The sequence below is a fragment of the Ambystoma mexicanum genome, chromosome 3p (genome assembly GCF_040938575.1).
Source record: "Ambystoma mexicanum isolate Mex_15411 chromosome 3p, UKY_AmexF1_1, whole genome shotgun sequence".
Taxonomy (NCBI): domain Eukaryota; kingdom Metazoa; phylum Chordata; class Amphibia; order Caudata; family Ambystomatidae; genus Ambystoma; species Ambystoma mexicanum.
Genome location: NC_090925.1, coordinates 516862903 through 516886028, shown reverse-complemented (window position 1 = coordinate 516886028; position 23126 = coordinate 516862903). Strand labels below are relative to the sequence as shown.

Here is a 23126-nt window from a genome sequence, read left to right as displayed (position 1 = left end):
TTGCACCTGCAGATCCTGGGCACCTTTCACTGGAACCAATGGCAGGAAATCCAACCTTGAGCGTCCCCCAGCAGACCCATCAAGTCAACTGGGAAAATCTGCGTCAGGGGGGATAAGTAAAGGCAGTGCATCTGTCCTCCCCAAATCCTCTGTCCTGCATAAGAGATCATTGGGAACTAGTCCCTTTCCATCTTGACATTCCATTCCACTGCCTTTTGGTCGCTGAACATGGGTAGTATCATCTGAAAGAAAACACCACATTTACTTAGTACCATTGTTGAATATCTTCTTCAAATATATCACCAACACAAGTAGATTACCTGCTATAGATACATTCTGGGGAGAAGCTTTGTGGCTCCTGTGACTTTTGGGCACAAGACCCCATTCTTCTTAGGGTTTGGACTGCTGAAGTTATGAAAACAATAATTTGTGACTTGGTTCTATCTTTACTGCATTCATTCACTTACCTCTATGTAACAGATCAGTGCAGTGGACTGGACAAACTTAACATGTTTTACAGACTTTATTTCACCAGCTAATTCTCGGCATAAAACAGACTAGAAAAGGATACATGGCAGTCTGGAACTCTCCCTCAGGTTGTCCGTCGCCTTTCTCACAGATGAGCAGGTAACTGTGGACCTTGAAAAGTCTTATTGGGTATGTGCTTGCAAGTGGCCTTGTAAATTGTCTTTTAGTCTGTTTCTATCTTATAGATTTGTTCTGGTAATTAACAGATTATTCACACGTATTCCCCTTTTTAAACTCTCTTCTTCAGGATAGTGGAATTTTCCAAGGTTCTGCCGGCAAAATGTCATTCAGAGTTTATAACGTTCTTAGTACCATGTGAAGAGGAATATTCGTGCTCCTTTTCCTCTTTCTATCAGTCCATCTAAACTTCTGGGCCCAGTTCTACATATTCGTAGACTTTCACATGGTACTTTCCCACACTTAGATCACAGTTTTCTTCGTAGTCATTAATACTCCTCTCACTCACATTGAACCAGGGCTTTCTTGCGGTTAGCAGGCCCCCTCTTTCTATTACGCATTGTCAGCTAACAGCTGACAGCCCGCCTTGAGCCGCGGCGAGCCTGTGCCCTCCTCTTCCACGTAGATGGCGATCAGCTGTTCATCTGTCTCACACAGCGGCATCGGCCCCCATTGGTCGCGCAGGCCCAGCATCCCTCACATACAACCAGGGCTGGCGGGGACGCCTCGCTGCGGCTCCTCCTCCCGAAGGGTGGGGGCTAGGAGCGGAGACGCAGGCAGCCACATAGACGGCCGGAGACAGCTGGCAGAGGACTTTAACCTCTCGGTCCTCAATAACAGGATTAAGTCGCTTACGCTATTAACTTCTTTTGAATCAACGTGACCCACTGGTCCAACCACTTCGCACAACGGGTGCAACTTCGTATCTTCCTCTCATTAGAACTCAATCACTTCAATAGGCCCATTCATAGACCGGATCGTCTTCATGTACTGTCAACTCCTTCATTATTCAAAATTCAACAACAGAGACAAAAACAAACGTCACCAGTATTAGAACAAAGCACCACTCGTCTCAAAGCTGGCTTCAGATTGGATCAAAGAAGTATTTGTTATCTATCAGCAGACCCACCTTTCATGACATCATCCATCAAGTCTCTCCCTGGCATGTTGCTTATAAGGAAGGGATTTAACTTGGCTCTGATTACCTTTCTCTTCCTCCACCTTATCACACTCTAATATTGATTACGTACTCTGAATGCATTTGAAGAACTGATGGTGAATGTATATATGTTCACTGTGCGACATGACCTGCTAGTTTCATTTTTATTTCAAAAAAGGTAGCAGGCGCTCCTCTCCAGAACATGGCTCAGAGAGGCACAGCTCCACCTCACTGATGAGGCCCAAAAAGGCTGAAACACGTGTATGGGGTTGCTGTTGGTACTCTTGTTCAGAAGGGAATTGCCACAGCATTTCGGTGCTGGACTGCCCATGTGGACTGGACAAAGACTGATATGCAAAGGGTTATTTCCCATCTGTGAAAGGTACAGTGAGCAAAAAGCAGATGGATGCGAACTTTCAAAGTGGTTAATAACCACTGAACAGGTTATCATGCCGTGTTCTTTCGAGAGAGGGGCGCCTGCTACCTTTTTTGTAGTATCATTTTTAGTTTGGGCAATTTGGTGGTGCTGAAAGAGCTACGTTTAAGCCAAAACCATTGTCATTAAAATAAGAGTTTTAACATAAGAGCTTGAAATAGGGGCTTTAAATGAGACTCTCTAATGCTTTTCGATGCAGATGACATACGAGGATGGATTTGTGTTTGGATATGTGTCCCACCCATTTAACACCCATCTCCAAGTCATATCTATATGATTTTCCTCCCATTTCCACCGATCTTCCCTCAAACCACACCCCTTTTTGCACTGTTTACTGTGCTGAATTTGTCAGCCAATTTTCTTTCTACAGAGCAGCCATCTTGAAATGTAGTTGTTTACAGTTTTATGTTGGTATATCACATCCAAACTTAGAATGTTAGGTTTTGATAAAAGTAACGTAAAATATTGCACTGTTTTTTACCATCATTTTGATTTTGTTGTAAAAAATAATCCATTACACACATTTTAATAAAAGAATATATTTATCAAAATTAATTTTACAACCATTAAAACCTTTCAAATAATAGTTATTTCTCCGTAGGTCTGCTTATAAGGCTGGAAAAATTCACTGCTGTAAGATGGTCTCCATCTAGGCATGGCTGCTTCCTACTGCAAACTCTGAGCTCACATGTATGAATTATGCTGGATAGAACGTTACACGTAAGTCAGTTGTTGAGGACGCTCGTTTTAAAATGTAGACCAGATTGGTCTCTAGCCCACTTAACTTTAGAAGATGTAAATTGTGAGAATGTAAAGCGTGCCAATATTGACATGACTTATTTCAGTGTGCCATTTTCCAGTGTCCAAGCTTCACTTACGACTCAGCCGTGTAGGGATGTGACCTACTGATCTAGAGTGAGTTGTCTGACACGATCGCGTTCCCTGTAAAACAGAAAGACATTTCCTCCAAAAGGTTGCAAACAATTAGTTTTCTTTTGCAGTAGACCGTGTTGCCTCTTCAGCTTTTCATGTTGTAAATAACAAATTTGTTGCTTTCACACAAAAACTGCGCCACAAGTTTGGTTCAAATTCAAATTTTGATTTTATGTTCGAGTGTCAATGGGAGGAATAGCAGGAAGTATGGTACAACCCTGAGATTCACTAGGATAAACAGTATTAGCCTCTGAATTACATATCACCCGTTTCAGCTTTTTAGTGCAAATGCGTTTCATTTTCTTCCGTCTATCTGTTATAAAAGGATGGTTTAATAACACTGGAAAATTACCTAGCCTATTATAAATAGACACAGCGTCAGCAGTTGCCGGCAGCAAGTCTGAATGTATTATTATGCTAGCATCCCGCTATTCGTGTACATTGTGGTAGGGGGGCAGAATCATGCAAGCAGAAGGGAATAAGTTCAGCAACATTAATATTTGACGCAACAGTAGCAACATCAAGATGTTGGTCAGTACTACATGCCAAAATGACGTCTACAACAACTTTCGCCAGGATCAATTTCAGTGCACGCTGCCCTTCTGCGATTGTCGAGCATTGTTAGGTATGTTATTCTAAAGTGCAACTGGTGTGTAACTTCACAAGTCTTATCTCTTAGTATTAGGGACCCAACTCTTAATATAGGCCTGTACTACACAAGTCAGTAGAGTGGCTGAGCAGCCAGGGTCATCTTAGGAGGGAGTAATGTGAGCTGTAAAGCAGTACACTGAAATCGGTAAACACAGCCATCCAAGTTAACACTTACTCAAAGTACAGCATGTGATTCTAAGCAGATTAACAAACATCAGAAATGTATTTATATATACACAAGGAACACAAGCAAATCTAAAATGCAGCAACTAACAATAACATTCAATGTGAAATGGAATTAAGTTATATAAGAAACAATAATGCAGGTGAGCAACTTTTTCTATGCTTTAGATATCCAGCACATAGACTGACGCCAATTAAGTTCAGTATCAGCACTTCTATACATCAACTTTACAAAACTGCGCTGGGAGGGAAAGTTTCAGAGTTAGGCAGAACACACTTTAGCATAATCTCCCAGAGGGATATAGGCAGTCTGTTTCCTAGCAACCAAAGTGTTCGTAATTAAAACCTATGCAGGAACCAGCACTGCCAAAGCCAGTAGGATCAAGAAGATGGACCTTTGGGAAACCAGTATAGCCAAAGTCAAATGGACAGTTCCAGTTCTGATGAAGATCTTCAAAGGAAATGTTAGCTAACCAGTCAGTGGTTCTTGAAGAAACACAAGTGCTCAAGGGCGCCTACCTGACAGTGTGCAAGCTGCAAGCCCTGCACAACAGAGCTGAGGTCAACCCTCAGTTGAAGAAAACAGCACTTCCCAAGCCAGGAAGCACCAAAATGGCACAAGGTAATTACAACCCAAGCCCCACAGTACCTTGAAAGTGAAGAAGAAATTGTAGCTGGCTTCCTTCTAGGTACAGCGTTGCAGACCCTGACTCCTGCTCCTTGGTGGTACTGACTAAAGGGGGGACCTCTGGTGGGCTTCTGCTGCAGCACTCAGGAGAAGGGGTCAGCAGCAAAGGATTCAGCGGCTCTGTGGTTTTGGCACGTTATTTTATAGCGCCAAGAGGAAACTAATATTGCCGGTCAGATTTGCTTCGATTAGTCGATCCTGAGCTCTGGTGAGGGAACTTTTGCTGAAGAAGTCCTGCCTTTGGAGGTTCACACAGACACCTTCAAAGTTTCAGTCCAGGAAGGTCCCAGCAAGTTGGGGGATGCCCCAAAATGAAAACAGTCTTGAGGCTAGTTGGTCCAACCAGCCTAAGGGAGGAAGTTGTCCTTGGCGGGTCTTCCCTGTAGATGTGAAAACAGGGTCAACACAGCTGCAAGGCTTCACCAGTACTTTTGTGGTACTGGACGTTGCTGCTGGCATCTCTGCTAGTCTTCTGCTTCGGATTCCTTGTCCAGTGGGCGACTGTAGTCTCAAAATATTCACCTTTTATGCAGGATCCCATTCATTCACAGTCATGGAGCTGTCCAATCACCTGTGGGGTTAGAAATTGATTCAGCAAGGCATACCTACAGACAAGGACAGTGAAGGTTCAGGCTCCTCCCTCACTGGGCGGGTTTCAGAGATGAAGCTCGCCAAAGGCAAAACTCCCAAAGGACTCAAATCTATTCTAAAGGATAGAGTAAAAGCCCAGAAGGAACGGACACATGCAAAATGGTGTAAAAAGAAGACAAATCAGCCTGCCAGTAACCTGCACAAAAGATAGTAACAAGTAACCACTGACACCAGCCATTTAAGGTAGTCAGTTGTAACAAAAAGGTACATAAGGAGCGGGAGAAGGAGTTACAATGTAACCTCCCAGCACCCCCATTTAGGGTGGTGTGTGCTGGACCCACAAAAGAGAAGATGCAAGTTATCTTACTATTCTTGGGAGCTGTAGTTCTCCAAGGGACTTTTCAGTGACACACTGCACATAGGGTGCTGGGTGTCACAAAGCAAAATGCAGATGCCTGTTTTAAGCACATGGAGTTTATCAGACTCCATAAAGCAGTACAAATAAAAATCCCAGTCAGAGAAAAAGAGTGAGTGGTAACAAGTTCCACTCACTCAGGAGTTTAAAATAAAAAAAAAATCCCAGAGTCCAGCAAAAGCGCTGGGGGTCTTTCAGGAAAAGGAAACTAAGCACAGAAACAGAAAATTCTCCCTAACAAACACAAAGTCAAAAGAGACTATTTTTGTCTAGGAAGGTGTTGAAGTGTCCGACTTCAGCGAAGGAAATCGCTTGAGATAAGAGCGTACTTTCACCATCACTGGTTGAGTCAGGAGTCTGAGGAATCAGAAGAAGATAGTCTTTGAAGGTTAGGCCTTGCATATAATTGCGTAAACTATTATGTTGTAGAGACCCAAAGCTGCTGATATTTGCTGCTGTGCACCTCCCAGAGAATGAATATGTAGCCCCACACACATTTTTAAAAGGGAATTATCAAGGTCAATGGTAAGGGAGCCGGAAAGTGATTTCTCAATTTGAATATCTTGTGAAGCAGACTGAGAAGGCAATACGCTTGGTACGTTTTCTGAAATCGATTCAGGTGTGACAGTAGGAAAAAAGCCAGGAATCTTTGATCTTCTCCCCGATTCATGGTCCTGCTTGTCTTTTTTCATGAGTGAAGGGGCCGTAGACTAACAATTGTCGGTCTACATGTTCTTTTGCCAGCTTGAAGGGCAGTGCTGCGCAATTAAATCGTCTAGACAGCGGAAATCCGCTTCCGCAGTCTAGACGATTTCATTATGAATCAGATAACTATATGAAAAGCAGTGTGCTCAATGAGAAATTCGTTGGTTGTGGTAATTAATGCCAAGACTGGATAGTTGTTGGGTAAAGATTTGGGGCAATACCCTTTGGGTGCACTACAACAACCACTGCCTCCTGGTAATAGGAACCCAACCTTTGGTATAAGTGTGTACTACACATGTTGGTAGTGTGGTTGAGAAGCCAGGTTTATTTCAAGAGGGGTCAATGTGAGCAGTAGGGTAGTTACACAAAGAATCACAGTGACAAGTATCCAAATAAACACTTACACTCAAGGTTTCTTGTTTAAACAAATAATAATTTATTTAACAGTTAGTTTGAATAAGCTTTCTTCAGAAGGGAGCAATATAAAAGTAACACAAAAATACACTTCAAAATACACACACTTAGTTAGTTTCTCTAAATCAGCAAATACCCATTGGGGATGGCACGCAGACACTTCCTACACCAACCGGTGACAAAGGGCTAGGACACTGTGGACAATAACATATTACTGTTGCATTTAGAGCAATACTAAGATGAGTGTCAAAGAAGAGTGTTATTAGAATAAACAAGAGATCACACACATTTTCTGAAGCAGGTAAGTACTTTTTGAAACCCCCCAATGCAAAGTAAGTTAACCCTTTCCTGGAAGAAAGGCAAAACACACGATCAGAGAAAAAGGTGGCAGATGACTTCTGTTCCTGTGCAGCTCTGCAGATCCTGTTGTTGCTGGGCCTCAGTCGTGGGAACAAGAGGGAGGACTTCTGGGGACTACTGCACTGACACAGGGCAGTCAAAGACAGCAACTGGCAATCTTCAAACAAGTGGCACTTCGGTGTTTCAGCTCCTCCCGTCTACCGCAAATAGCACCACAGCGGTTTCTGGCTGTCGAGATGGGCTTTCCTTGCATCTGGGGTCCAGCACTCGGTTGCAGTGGCTCAGGCTTGGTCAGTCCTGCTTCCTGGGAGTCCGGAGGATCTTCCTGGAGCTCTTGGCCAGCTTAAAAGTGATGCACTCCGAATCTGGTGTTCCTCTCCCTGGCACTTCGGTTCCTGCAACAGCAAGGAAGTACAGCCAGCTCAGAGAGGATGTCCAGACGAGTTCACTTTGGAGTCGATTGGTCCCACCAACCCAAGGGGAGAAGTCGTCCTTGCAGGGCTTCTCTAGAAGAGGCGAATTCAGAGCTTCAGCACAGCAGCAGGGCTTTGCCAGGCAAACCAACAGTTAAGGAGTTGCAGCAGGCGTCTCTTCCAAGTTCTTCTTCGTCCAGTGGTCGACTCTGCCTTCCAAGCCAAAAAGCCTTGCCTTTTATGCAGGTTTCTCCCATTCATTCCAGCCTAGCTGGCAGTCAAACAGCAGGGTGGCTGTCCTTGCCGGTGAGCCAGCCGGCCAATCACCTTTGGGTGCATTCCTGTAACCAAGGGGATTAAGCACAGGGAGTTTCGGGCATCTCCCTCAGTTCCTGCCCCAGACAGACTCTCTGGAGCCAGAGGCGGGCTTCGCTTGTGAATCCCACCCAAGGGCAAAACTAACAAAGGGACTAAACCTGGTTTGGTGCGCAGAGTAAATCTCAAGAAGGACCCTTCCACAAAGAAATGGCGAAAAAAGAAGACCAGGGCCATTTTGATAAAAATAGCACCCAAGGGTGCTTTACTGCAGTTGCAAACGCAGCCTGTGGTAAAAACACACAACGGTAGTAAAAAGTAAACCACTGCCACCAGCCATTAATCGTAGACAGGGTAACATAAAAATGTTACATGAGAAGTTAGACAAAGGGGATACTAAGTAACCCCTCCAGCACCGTGTGTGCTGGGTCTAGAAAGTTACAAATGTAAGTAAAGACAATTTCATTTTACTGCTCTTGGAAACAGTAGTTTATCCAAGAGAAGGTATTTAAACCTTTGGGAAATCTGCAAGACTTCCCTGTGCCACTGCGCTGAAGCTGCTGTGCGTAACAATGTAAAAAGATGCCTATAGAGTTTGTCAGACTCCAAAAACCAAAAGCAACAGAGTTAAAATCACAGAAAAATCCATGAGAGAGTGGGAAAAAAGGGTCTCACTCTCTCCAGGTAAAAATGAAAAAGTCCTAGAGTCGAGCAAAAGTGCTGGGGGTCGCTAAGGTATAGAGGAATTAGCACATTTCTGAGAATTCTCCCTAACAATAGTAAAAGCTGTTCAGTCGTCACCAGAAGATGCAGATAAAGCACCTTTCAAAACATCACTCACTAGCCAGCGGCCATGCAAAATGGAATAAAGAACGGGGATAAAGGGCTATGAGCCTACGACCTAGGGGAGACACTCCCGATATATTGTAAAGCGTTAAGTAGACAAGCAGAATATGCCGTGCAGAACCAAGTAGCTTGGTATATGTTAGTAAAGAAAATATGCAAAAGCATAAAAGAAGATCCAGGACATTGCGCCTTATTTAAGGTGATTGTAAATGTATTTTAATATTTTTTCTCAAAAAAGTTGCCCTTATAATATTACACGTGTTTCGGCCTCTGCCGGCCTGTTTCAAATTAGGGCTAATATGTTGAACTGATAGAAAGCATATACACAACAATCTATTACATCATACATATTCAAGGTGGAAGTAAATCAAGAAACAATGAATGCATTGCAAGAAAAAACCCATAATATGAAAGTATCAGTGAAATTGAGTAGATAACAAATCAAAATATTCAATAATGATTTCAAAAAAGAATTACACAGAGAAAGGTGGAAAAGTGGGGAGGGGAGACATACAAACAAAACGGGAGACAAAAGACAAATGTTATATTAGTCACGGTTATTACCTATTTGCTGTGTGTAGTAAAAGAACCACGGCTACTTCAGGCCAAAACTTACCCACACTGGGCGTTACGCTCACCTGGTTCCCACAGGGGCGTCGATCGGACCCGGACAGCTGCGGTCTCCACCAACGTGATGCGTAGTGAAGAGATGCCAGTCTGGACTGGCCCTCCTAATCTTGTCTGCTGGACTCGTAGAAGTATTCTCCTGCAAGTGGAGAAAGGGATTTTGCCACCCGTGGACTTTAGTGATGGCCCCCCAACAGTTCTCGTTCTCCCCACTAATCACCTCCGATATTCCTTTTTGGTAACCTCACCTTATGTTTTTAAATGATGAGCTCTCCATCCTGCATGGCATGCAGGGGCGCGTAGAGACCAGTTACTTCACTGGGTTGAAGGTAATGGAGGCGTTCCGGAGGAAAATTGACTCCAGTGTCTATAAAGTTCAAAGAGTTCAATATGTCTGATGTTCACTGTTGTTCCATTCCCTCGTTAGGTTGCAGCTGGGTCCAAAAGAATATTGCCTGGAGGCAGCTGATGGCGTTCAGGTAAGAGTCTGTATTACCAAACACTGTCCGGTAAAAGTTGCATGAGTTGCATGAGTTTAACTTGGTGTTTTCTCTCCCTTTATAGGTGCGGCATAGGAAGATACGGCGAATTAAAGAATACCACCACCGGGGGTAAAGCAGGTAATCCTATGGTGGCAAAGATTGTCCTTGTTGGTTTTCTCAGCTCACCTTGTTATTCCTTTTGTTTTTCCCCCAGGTGCTGGGTTTCGACAAAGAAAATGATGGAGGCAGCGCCGAGTCCAAAGATGCGGTGGACTGTTGAGTATAACGCGGCGCTGCTGCTGGCAAAGCGGCGCGTGCTGAAATAATGTCCTTTCCAGGCTCGGAGATGTGCTGGGTCCGGAATCGGGTAAGGAATCAAATAATGTCTGATCTAACCTCTTCTCCTTTCTTTGCCTTTTGTCTAGGAGCTCTGGATTCGAGGCGGGCGTGGCAGAAGACTGGATGCTGACTTGCAGACACGGTGAGCGTCACGTTGCTGGATGCAGAATAACGCAAAGCATGGGCTGCTGTTCGGGCGTGGTTTAAATAGCCTGCAAAGTAGTCCCAGGTAAGAAGTTCCCCAGAACCACACCCGAGTGAAAAATAGTCCCTGTAATAAAATAGTCCCATCCAGGCCTCACGTTGGCTTGGACTCATTTGCAGCATGGTCTGCATAAGGTAAGTAAAGTCTATGAGCCTGGCGCCTATGGCGCCAGGACTGATTTCTATGATGAGCTTGGCGCCTAAGGCGCCAGGACTGAATCCAAACAGCCCCCAGCCAGGGCTGTTGGGGTTTTAATGAGTATCTGGATGCCTGCTCCCGGGGCTGATGGACTCGATCCGGATGCCCGGGGGTAGGCATCATGACACTGGGGCTCACTGACTTCTTATTCACGAAAAATGTATTGGGTCGAATCCCATTGTCATCTGCTCCATTACCAAGAAAAGAATATACAATTGTCTTTCAGTTCCAAATTCATCTATGCGCGTGTCATACATCATGCACTGTAGTGCAAGCGCAGTATACTTCTCCATTATATAGTATTTTCTTTTCCGTTATAACATGATAAAGTTAACAGTCTACAAGTTAGTATTTATCTTGTAAAGTTAGCAAATCCATATTTCAAAAGCGATCCTCATGTGGGTTGCTAATGTGCTAAAGCAACAGACGCCACTTACTTGACAAGGGAAGTAGTCACTCGCGTCGGCTTCACTGTTCTACACGGCTGCCATCTTGGGACTAATTTATTTGTTCCCATGGATACCCGACGCCGTATGTGCCGCTCCGCCCTGTTGCTTGGCAACATGCGCGTGAGGCGAATGTCTACATTTACTCATTAACCAACTAGTGGATTATGAATCCAAATATGTTCTTCAATGGCTATTTTAGTCAAACCATTTATTCAAGATCAAGACTAAACGCTATTTCATTGTTACAAAAATGCCTTAAAGGTGTATACTCACCAAAATCGTGCATACACATGTTCGATGAAAGCGGATTAGTTAATTACGATCTATTCAAGAACAATAAAGGAGTGAGTTGTCAATGGATAAGCACGTTGATAATTACTAAGGCTCAACTCAATGTTGGCTTACAATTCGAAAAAAGCATAACATTACAGCTGTAAGTAATGCAATATTGCCTGGACCATAATAGATAAAACAGCATTCTCAGCATTTCCATCAATTATAACAGAATAGGTAATATAGGATACATTTGAGTAATTATAAAAATGATGCCATTTCAGTATCCAGGTTTAAACCAAGCACAGTTGTGTTAAAGAAACCGATGATTTTAGCTTCTGCTTGGCGTAATGCCCGGACTCGATCCCCTCCCCTCTTATTCTGAGTAACGTGCTTCAAGCCAATAAATTGTATGTAAGACTTATCATCGAACTGGCGATTCTTTTGCCAATGGACTGCCAGGGGAAGGGTGGGATCTGGACTCCCAATTTTAGCCAAGTGTTCCCGAATTCTAGTTCTAAGCTTTCTTTTGGTACTACCTATATAAAATTTTGTACAAGTACATCTAATCGCATAGACCACATATTTTGATCTGCAATTAATTGAGCGTTTAATCACAAATACTTTTCCATTATGCCCCTCCAGGCTTCTAATCTCATCTCCCGCAAATTTGCACATTGTGCAGTAGCCACATTTCCTGAAGCCGGGCTCAATTTTAGTGAGCCAGGTGTTTTCATTATTTTTCGGTGTGTCTGGTAGCATGGATGGGCAGATAGTCGATTTGATAGTGTTGGCTTTCTTGAAAATAATAGTCGGACTATATTTGGTCAGATGTTCATCTAGTTGTAACAAGTACCAATGTTTTTGTAAAGTTTTTCTGATCAATTGATGATCCTTGTTGTATTGGGTTACAAACATGAGTTTCATTAGTTTATCCTCTTGAGTGTTTTTTAGGGATCAGTGTATCCTCTTGCCGTAAATTCTTTGTTTTCTCAAGAGCCTTTTGTAGACACTTGTTAGGGTAGCCTCTTTGTTTGGATCGACTTCTCAAAAGCTGGCATTCTTGTTTGAATGTCTGATCATCCTTGCAATTACGTCTTGCCAGTATCTATTCACCAAAGGGGATGTTGTGGATGGTGGAGCGTTGATGGCAACTTTGTGCATGTAGGATCCAATTCACTTCTGTTGGCTTGCGAAATGTCCTCGTTTCCAAATGATCTTCCTTAACATGGATATTGAGATCAAGAAAATTGATAGATTCGGCATTGGATTCTCCTGTGAATTCGATCTCAAATTGATTATGGTTCAGTTTTGCTGTGAATTCATGTAGTGTGGTTACAGACCCATCCCATATTAAAAAAAATGTAGCGGGTCCAAAGTTTGACATGATCTTGGAAAGCTGTATCCGAGTATACAATATAATCCTCCAACATCCCCATGAAGATATTTGCTAACGAAGGGGCATACTTCGTCCCCATTGCCACTCCTTTTCGCTGTTGAAATAGACAGTTATTAAAGGTAAATATATTTGAGTCCAAAGTTATCTGTAGCATTTCTTTCAGCATTTCTATTTGGCCATAATATTATGCGGAATCATTTTTGAAGGTATAATCAATAGAAGCTAATGCCCATTTATGTTGTATAGATGTATACAAGGCTTTAACATCAAGTGTCGCCAGTAAGTACGTTTTCTGCCAAACAACTGATTGGAGTATCCGTATAAGATTAGAGGAGTCCCGTAAGTTAGACTTGACTTGAGTCGCTCGTGGTTTCAAAATTTCATCCAAATAGTCTGATAAGTTTTCCGAGAACCACCCAATACCGCTTAGTATTGGGCGGCCTTCCGGTATAACTCGTTAGCTTTTATGAATCTTTGGCAAAAAGTACATTGTTGGTGTTACAGGGTTATACATATTGCAATAGGAGCGTTCCTGGCAGTCCATTGGCAAAAGAATCACCAGTTAAATGATAAGTCTGACATACACTTTATTGGCTTGAAGCATGTTACTCAGAATAAGAGGGGAGGGGATCGAGTCCGGGCATTACGCCAAGCTGAAGCTTGTGTATCATTAGCGAACCACATGAGGATCGCTTTTTGAAATATGGATTTGCTAACTTTACAAGATAAATACTAACTTGTAGACTGTTAACTTTATCATGTTAAAACGGAAAAGAAAATAGTATATAATGGAGAAGTATACTGCGCTTGCACTACAGTGCATGATGTATGACACGCGCATAGATGAATTTGGAACTGAAAGACAATTGTATATTCTTTTCTTGGTAATGGAGCAGATAATGGGATTCAACCCAATCCATTTTTCGTGAATAAGAAGTCAGTGAGCCCCAGTGTGGGTAAGTTTTGGCCTGAAGTAGCCGTGGTTCTTTTACTACACACAGCAAATAGGTAATAACCGTGACTAATATAACATTTGTCTTTTGTCTCCCGTTTTGTTTGTATGTCTCCCCTCCCCACTTTTCCACCTTTCTCTGTGTAATTATTCTTTTTTGAACTCATTATTGAATATTTTGATTTGTTATCTACTCAATTTCACTGATACTTTCATATTATGGGTTTTTTCTTGAAATGCATTCATTGTTTCTTGATTTACTTCCACCTTGAAAATGTATGATGTAATACATTGTTGTGTATATGGTTTCTATCAGTTCAACATGTTAGCCCTAATTTGAAAAAGGCCGGCAGAGGCTGAAACACGTGTAATATTATAAGGGCAACTTTTTGAGAAAAAATATTAAAATACATTTACAATCACCTTAAATAAGGCGCAATGTCCTGGATCTTCTTTTATGCTTTTGCATATTTTCTTTACTATTTTTGCCAGGTTTCTTTGTGGCTTACCGTTGGTCCAGTGATTTGCGACAGATCATTGAATATCAGCAATAGAGGGGTTGTTGATCCCTGTTTACATTTTGGATCTTTTTGCATCTAATTAAGGTTGAAGGAGTCGCCCAACAGACCAGCTGTAACCTTAGGCCCAGCTTTTTTGGTATATGTTAGACTCACCGCTGAGTTGGAAGTTCGATAATACATCCAGCCACCTCGCACCAAAACACACTGTACACCGCACCGGCGTGGTGGCGGTTTTATAGAGAAAGACAGCTTGGCGTTTCTAACTATTCACAAAGTTTTGATAGCTTGTGGTCGATTTCCGATAACTGTGATGCTAGACCCACTGTCTTTCACCTTGAGCATTGAACACAGTGGGAGAAAGGGTATTCCTTTTACAATACTGGACTCTGAATCATTCCCAACACGAAACGTAGTGCTTGGAGACCCAGGGTGATGCCAAACTATCTTGGCAACCCTAACTGGCATGGCCTTTTACTGTAGACTACTACTACACAAAGTCACCCACCTGTAATTCTGCACTTTCTTTTTTCCTGCACATTAGAGCACAGATTTTCATAAATATATTAGCGACCATTCACTTATTGCATGTTCCAAAGTAACTCTGTAACTTTAAGCACTTTGCTCCTGAGAGTTTAACGTTGGTTGCTAATGCCAAGGCTACACCTAGGAGAGTCAAATGGACTTCGTAAACACTTGATGCCTGCTTGTAGGCAAGGGTTTGGCTCACACCACGACCTGGCAGAGGATGTGTGTTAAACAGAAATTAGAGGAAAGTGGAAGCTGTGAGAAAAAATAAGGCACAGGTACAACTGTGAAGTCAGCCAAAGCACAAGCAGGGATAGTGAATAAGATGGGATAGTGAAAGGAAGAGGACACTTAAAAGCAGCCAACACTGATTCTCTTACTGTCATCTGTGCTTTCTTCTTGTTCTCCTCCATGAACTTCTTCCGCTTTTTCTTACCCCTCAGAGCCAAGTCAAACTCTTGCAGTGCTTTGGAGACTAGGACGACAATGGTGACAGAATATAAAAGGGAGCAGTGGATAAAAAGATTTCTATAATATAGAGTTTACAATTGTTACTCTATACTATTTCAGTGTTCACCACCTACTGTACGGTCTATGGCTCAAGATCACAGACCTACATTCTTGTCCTTGACCTCCAAAACGCACATTGCCATCTATTCCATAATTCACTCATTAATTTTGTCTACTGTCCCCTTACATAATCTGTGGGCTAAACTTCACACAAAACTCATGCTTGCTTGCCCACTCCTCCCCATCTCTATGTTCCAGCCATCACAAAGGTTCCTTATCAATGCACAACTCAACACGCCCAAAAAATAACACCCGTCTGAAAAAACCCTTGGAAAGCCTACGTTTATCTTTCTTTCGCTCATCCTTTGTCTGGAACCAGCTCCTGTCAGGGCGAGGAGCATCATCAGTAGCATCTGCTCCAGGCTGCAGCTTTCTCTGTGCTACAGAAATCTGTGGGGATAAAAGAGACATTAGCTCTGGCAGCCGGTATATCACAGTCAGCGTTTAGCTATTGCTTCAGAAATGTTAGTCGGATACAGTCATCCGCATGTCCTTCCAGAATTATTGACCAGCACCAGTTCATCTTGTGTAAGTGGTGTGGTGGTGTGTGTGTGTGTGAATTTGGAAAATTGGTGTTGGAGATGCTGGTACTGCAGGGCTTTCATGATTTGAAGAAGCATTCATCTGGAGTGGTTGACAGAGCATTAAGCTGAAAAGTAATTGCCTGTTTTAGGGTGGTGTTGTGGTGCGTGGACTTGTGGGCGTGGGTCCAGATCAGTGTTGGGGGCGGTGGGCGGGAGGGATCTTCAAGCCCTATTTGTAAGGTGTTGATTACATGCCCAAACATAGGTTAACATGCAAACCTTGAGCTTTTGGGGCTTGGAATGTTGTATAGGTTACCTTGGGGTTACAGTAGCCATTGTAAGGGATCGTGGAACAGACAGAAGGGTTGAATGATATGTATACGACTCGATGTTCGTTCCAAATTGTCCTAAATTGCAGCACTGGTGCTATCTGAAGATTCTGCTGACTGACCAGGGTCACCAACCTTTTTCCTGCATGGGCCATAGCTTAAGGCACCACACTAGTGACAACTATCATGTGCCCCGTAGGAGCTTTGCAAGCCTCTGGTGGAGGCAGTAATTCTGTGTTGCAATGCTTTGCAACTTTGTGAAGGAACAGTAGCCTATTTTCTGCTGCAAGGGCCTCAAGGCTTAGTCAGTGTCCTTGCATTGGAAAACCTATACCAATTACACAGCTGAACTTGGTTTGTGTAAAAAGGACATGCAGTGGCTATAAAGTAGACAAGAAAGGTCATGGCTACCATCTGCTCAAAGTCTGAAGCACCCTTGAGGGCCAGCTTCTGAGACAACCATAAGAGTCACACCCACTCAAGACAATCTTGCCAACATGTGGAGGAACACCACATGGTGAGCACGGATACCTTGTCTTCACTTAGTTTGAGTCATCAGACTACAGTATTGCCTTTCCCCAACGTTTCACCAAACACTACTGGAAAGATATGCATTCAAGGAGGAATTTCAGAATTGTTTTCTGGGGGCAGGACCCAGCAGAATCACTTGTCAAGTGTGTTTCAATCTGGGCAAATCACATTATCTTAGTGGGCCTTGTTGGTCAAGTTGGGAGGTCTCTGGCAACGATTCAACTTGTATTGTGTTAAGATAAATATTCAGAATGAACACTGGGGGTGAATACTGAGGGGCCAACCTATTATAGTCAACAGGGAACAAACAGAAGTCTAGCAAAACCCAATCAAGGTCGGATAGCAGAGCAGTAAGGCCCAGACTCAGAAGGAGTGTGAGGTTGATCTAGGGCTACAATATGAGAGACAATATTTCCAGTTAGGCAGAAGTATGAAAATATAAATTTGAAAATAAACACTAAGCAATGAAAACCCTAGGCAAGTATCATCACATGCCTACTATCAAATACATATGTACGTTCACTATTGGAGTTTCTGGAAAGAACCTCTGCACTTTACCTTTAAAACAGTTAATCAATAGTTAGCAAGCTTATAAGCAATACTTTCAATAACTGCGTGGGGCAAAACAAGTGAGGAATTATAAAAACTGTACATTTAAAACCAGTAACAAAGATAACATGTATGCGAAATTCTAGAATTAGATCCTTAACCATTATTAAGTCCAGTCCTCAGATAAAATGGGGCATTGTGCCCTATTGTCAACCAGTTTCTAAGGTTATACGGTTGAGGTAGATTTAGGAACAAGTTACTTACCTCTAATTGCTCTCCAGCATGGGTCTGGCATGGATTCATGTTAGGGAGAATTCTCAGAAATGTGCTAATTCCTCTCTACCATAGAGACCTCCAGCACTTTGGCTGGACTCTAAGGACTTTTTCATTTTTACCTGGAGAGACTAAGACCCTTTTTCCCCACTCTCTCATGTATTTTTCGGTGATTTGAACTCTGTGTTGCTTTTGGTTTTTGGAGTCTGACAAACTCCATAGGCATCTTTTTACATTGTGACAAACAGCACCTTCAGTGCAGTGGCACAGGGAAGTCTTTCAGATTTCCCAAAGGTTTAAATACCTTCTCTTGGATAAACTGTTTCCAAGAGCAGTAAAGTGAAATTGACTTTACTTACATTTGTAACTTTATAGACCCAGCACACACCATCTTACAACAGGGTGCTGGAGGGGTTACGTAGTATCCGCTTTATCTAGCTTTTCATGTAACATTTTTATTTTACCCTTTCTACGATTAATGGCTGGTGGCAGTGGTTTACTTTTTAGTACCATTGTGTGTTTTTACCGTGGGCTGCGTTCGCAGCTGCAATAAAGCACCCTTGGGTGCTATTTTTGTCAAAATGGCCCCGGTCTTCATTTTTCGCCATTTCGTTGTGGAAAAATCCTTCTTAAGATTTACTCTGCGCGCCATAGCAGCTTTGGTTCCGTTGTTAGTTTTGCCTTTAGCGGGATTCACAACTGAAGCCCGCCTCTGGCTCCAGAGGGTCTGGCAGGTGCAGGAAGTGAGGGAGGTGCCCGAAACTCTCTGTGCTTAATCCCCTTGGTTATATGAATGCACCCAAAGGTGATGGCCGGCTGGCTGTCCGGCAAGGACAGCCACCCTGCTGTTTGACTGGCAGCTAGACTGGAATGAATGGGAGAAACCTGCATAAAAGGCGAGGCTTTTTGGCTTGGAAGGCAGAGTCGACTACTGGACGAAGGAATCCAAAGAAGAACTTGGAAGAGACGCCTGCTGCAACTCCTGGACCGTTGGTTTGCTAGGTGAAGCCCTGCTGCAGTTCTGAAGCTCCGAATTCGCCTCGACTAGAGAAGCCCTGCAAGGAAGACTTCTCCCCTTGAGTTGGTGAGTTCAATCAATTCCAAAGTAAGCCACCTGGACATCCTCTTGATGCTGGTTGTATTTCCACGGCATTCACTGCTGGAACTGAAGAGCCAGGGAGAGGAACACCAGTTCATGTGCGTCGATTTTAAGCTGGCCAACAGCTCCAGGAAGATCCTCCAGACTCCCAAGAAGCAGGACTGACCGAGCGTGAGTCACCTCAACAGAGTGCTGGACCCCAGATGCAAGGAAAGCCCATCTCGACAGCCAGAAACCGTAGTGGTGCTATTCGCGGTAGACGCGAGGAGCTGAAACACCTTAGTGCCACTTGTTTGAAGATTGAAGGATGCTGTCGGTGACCGTCACATTGCATTGCAGGAGTCCCCAGAAGTCCTCCTTGTCCCCACGACTGAGGCACAGGAACACCAGGATCTGCAGAGCTGCACAGCAACATTAGTCATCTGTTGCATTTATCTTCTAACTAAAGGTACTGTACAGTCTATGAGAACTTATCTCTTGTTGTAGAGTTGCTTGCAGCTTCTACTTATCACAAGTCTAACAGCTTGTGTCCCGACATTGATTCTTCTTTTTTCTTCAAAGACTTCTAAAACATTGTGCAAAGACTTTTATTACACCTGCAAGAAGTGCTTCAGCTGACAGACTTTTGCCCAATTGACATTGGCCTAGCCTGGTTCCCTGAATGAGACTTCTCTCCTCTGACATTGTGTTGTACCTATCCTTCCAGGAAGGGGTTAACTTACTCTGCATTGGGGGGGTTCCAAAAGTATTCGCCTGCTTAAGAATATTTGTGATCTCTTGTTTATTCTAAAAAAAAAAAAAAAAAAGTTTTGACACCCTTCTAGTATTGCTCTAAATACCAAAAGTAATATATTAATGCTACAGAGTCCTAGTTATTTAAGTCAACTGAGGGTGTAGGAAGTGGCTGTGTGCCAGCCCCAATGGGTATTTGCTGATTTAGAGAAACAAAGTATTTTTTTTTTTCCAATAAGTTTTTATTAACAGTTTTCAGTGAAACAGGTACATTAAAAATGAGAACACACAAACTCCCTTCGTCCAATACCTCCCCCTGCCCTCCCACCCTCCCCCTCCTCCCAGATCCAATAGGTTTGCCGACAGCCCGACTTCGACAAATGAATTAGACACACAATGCATGTTAATTCGGCCCGGTTGCCCGGGTAGGACTTTGAGCCAGTGTCTCTAAATGGCATCCCAAAAAGGATAGATGCGCTAACACACAAGTCTTCACAGGTCCGATTCGTCCTGAGGGCGAATTATGCCCAATAGTGCCATGGCCTTGGAGCACCAGGCACGGCGAGCTCACGCTTTTAGATATGACAACAGGTTGGCCCAATCCGAGATGAACCGCATGTGAAGCCCCTGGATCGAGTAAGTGAGCCACTCCATGGCCACCAATGACCACAGTCTCGCAACCCACTCGTGTTCCTGTGGAGGGTCCTTTGACTTCCACTTTCTGGCCAGGACCAATGCAGCCGACAACATCATTATCACATACAGTTTGCGGTCCGCTCTGGTAGGCAGGGTTGTCAGCATTCCATTAAGGCCTAATAAGTCCCGCCCTCTGTCACAGCTCTGCTGGACACCCAACACCTGGGCGATTGCCCGCTGGACATGAGACCAAAAGAGATCAAGTTTTGGGCAATCCCACCAAATGTGAGCCCAGGAGCCCACTGCGCTGCACTCCCTCCAACAATACCATGATACAGTAGGGTATATTTTATTTAACCTGAGTGGGGGTAAGGTGCCATCTCAATATCCGCTTCAGCCAGATCTCCCGGATTTGAATAGATCTTGCAAGTTTCAGGATCTGAGACCACAGCTTAACCCATTCCTGTTCCTCTATGTCCGACCCAACATCCTGCGCCCATTTGATCATGTATTTCCTGGACTGTAAAGTTTCTTACTGTTTTATAAGTTTATAAATGGACGTCACCACCCATTTGTCTCCCGTGTCTAGATATTTTTCAAACTGGGTAAGGGGACGAGAGCCCGCCTGCTTTACCAACGGCTGGGAGATCCAGTGCCTAATCTGGAGATACAAAAACCTCTGCTTCTCCCCCAAGCCAAAGTCCTTCTTACACTGCTCAAAGTTTTTCACCTCGCCCCCCCACCCCACCAGCATATCCCGCACCATCCGGCAGCCCCCGTGAAACCATGGGTCAAAGTTCGGCGCGTTGGTGGCCGCTGGAGTGTATTGCGGGTTACCATGTAGGGGAGTGTACGGGGATGGGAAGGAGGTAATTTGAGCCCTATCAATGGCTTGATCCCAAGCAACCCCTGTAGTTGACGTTATATCACTACAATACATTCTGGGCGGCCTATCCTGCTTCGGCATCCACAGAACCCCCTCCAGGTCTTTACCCACTACTGGCCTTTCCATCGGCCTCCACACCTTCCCCCTGTCATTTCTTTGCCAATCTCTAATGACCCTAATCTGTGCTGCTAGACAGTACACTCGAAAGTCTGGCTCCCCTCTCCCCCCCCCCCCCCCACAGTCTGGCAGAGCTTTCATAATGGATGCCGCCACCCTCGGGTGCTTTCAGTTCCAGACAAAACGGCTGGTTATTCTTCGCAGGGTCCTAAAGAAAGTCGCTGGGACTCAGACCGGTAAGACTGGGAAGTGATATAGGAGCAGAGGTAAGATTGCCATCTTTAAGGCGTTGATTCTACCCAACCACGAGATTTCGAGGGGCCCCCAGTCCACCAGTTTCGATTTCACCCTCTGAAGGAGCGGGAGAAAAGAGTGTATTCTTAAGTGTATTTGTGTGTTGGTATTATATTGCTCCCTTCTGAAGAAGGCTTATTCAAATGACTAGTAAATAAATTAATAATTGTTTAATCAAGAAACCTTGAGTGTAACTGTTTATTTGGATACTTGTCACCTTGAATCTTTGTGTAGAACAAGTTACTCTTACCTGGTAACGTTCTTTCGATGGGATGGTCCGACGACGTATTCCATATCTATGACAGTAATCACCACAGCTGTGCTGCTTGGGAAAATCTTTCGGCGTCTGCGTCCTGCGTCGATGACGTCGATATGCCGTCCTCGAGGGCCGACGTCACCAGATGTTATAAGTAGGACGCACGACACCCATAGCCTCAGTTTTTTCCCCAGAACGTGTGGCACCAAACCACTGCCAGTATGATCACAGAAAGCCTTGCAGAAACAAGCTGCAATCGCATAAGAAATTCTGTAGCGGGACAGGTAGGGAGGGAGCGATATGGAATACGTCGTCAGACCATCCCATCGAAAGAACATTACCAGGTAAGAGAGTAACTTGTTCTTTGAGGGGATTGGTTCCTCCAACGTATTCCATATCTATGACAGACTCCCAAAGCAGTACCAACGTATGGAGGAGGGAAAAAGAATTTAGAATATAGAAATTTAGAATGCCCAATCAAATTGCCGAGTAAAGGACCGCCTTGCCAAAGGCCAGAACCTGCCCATGGATAGAATCTAGGGAGTAGTGTCTTACAAACATATGGAGCGAAGCGTGAAATGTAGAAACTTAAAGCTCTCCTAGGATCCAACCTATGGAGCCTCATCTTCCTTACCAGGATGTGGAGGAGGATAAAATCCAGGAAGAACAACCTTCTGGCTTAAATGAAATTCTGACACCACCTTCGGAAGAAAGGAAGGACGAACTCCAAGGACAACCCTGTCCTTATGAAATACAGTGAAGGGTGGCTTAACTGAAAGTGCCTGAAACTCACTTACTCTGCGAGCGGAAGTGACCGCAACTAAAATCACAGTTTGAAGGGTTAACAGCCTCAAAGGACAAGAATGTAAAGGCTCAAACGGAGCACCCATAAGGAATTTCAGAACAAGGTTCAGATCCCAACCAGGCACCTGGAAAGGTGACGGCGGAAACACATTAGTGAGTCCTTTGAGAAATTAAAGGAATTTTGAAATAGGAACACTCCTCAGATGAGCGCTTAAATATAGACAGCGCAGCCAGGTAACCTTTAACAGTACCCACTTGCAGGCCCCTGTGGGCCAACGAAAGCAAAAAAAGACAGAACCACAGGAATGTCACATGACAAAGTATCCACATTCTTAACCCTGCACCAGTCGTAGAACTTTCTCCAACGGTACAGGGACTTAGTTGCAGGCCGTCTGGCCGAAAGCAACACCTCCATCACGTCTTCAGGGAGGTCCCAATCCTTATACCTCAACCTTTCAGAAACCAAGCGTTAAGGTATCTGACCTCTGGATGGAGAACCACCTCCCGTGAGAGCAGATCGTCTCGATGGGGAAGACGGCGTGGAGGGCAGATGGACAAGTAGAGAAGGTCCGGGTACCACGTTCTCCGGGCCCATGCCGGAGCAATGAGGATCATCCAGGAACCGAACCTCCTTAACCTCCGCAGCACTTGCGGGATGACGGGGACTGGAGGAAACACGTACAGCAGTGGGAAGGACCACTCCACCACAAACGCATCCCCTAAGGCTCCTCTTGGAGGAAATTCCCACAAGCAAAACCTTTTGCACTCCCGGTTGACACTGGAGGCGAAGAGATCCACTTGTGGGGTCCCCCAAAGGGCGAAGATCTCCTGAAGGACTTCCTGAGCCAACTCCCACTCGTGGGAGACCGTGCGCTCTGCCTGCTCAGAGCGTCCGCCGCTGCATTTTCGTCTCCGGCCAGATGAACTGCCGAGATCGAAATTTCCTGCTGGATGGCCCAGA

At 44.2% G+C, this 23126-nt stretch overlaps 1 protein-coding gene across 1 annotated transcript in view; it reads right to left on the bottom strand.

Annotated features, from left to right (window-relative positions):
- The window catches only part of DDX27 (DEAD-box helicase 27), a 1027557-nt gene that overhangs the window by 61539 nt on the left and 942892 nt on the right, over positions 1 to 23126 (bottom strand). The window contains exons 16-17 of the mRNA XM_069651193.1: positions 15417 to 15525; positions 14946 to 15040 (exon numbers count right to left, since the gene is read on the bottom strand). Coding sequence (XP_069507294.1) covers positions 14946 to 15040; positions 15417 to 15525 — 204 coding nt within the window. The remainder of the gene's footprint in view (positions 1 to 14945; positions 15041 to 15416; positions 15526 to 23126) is intronic.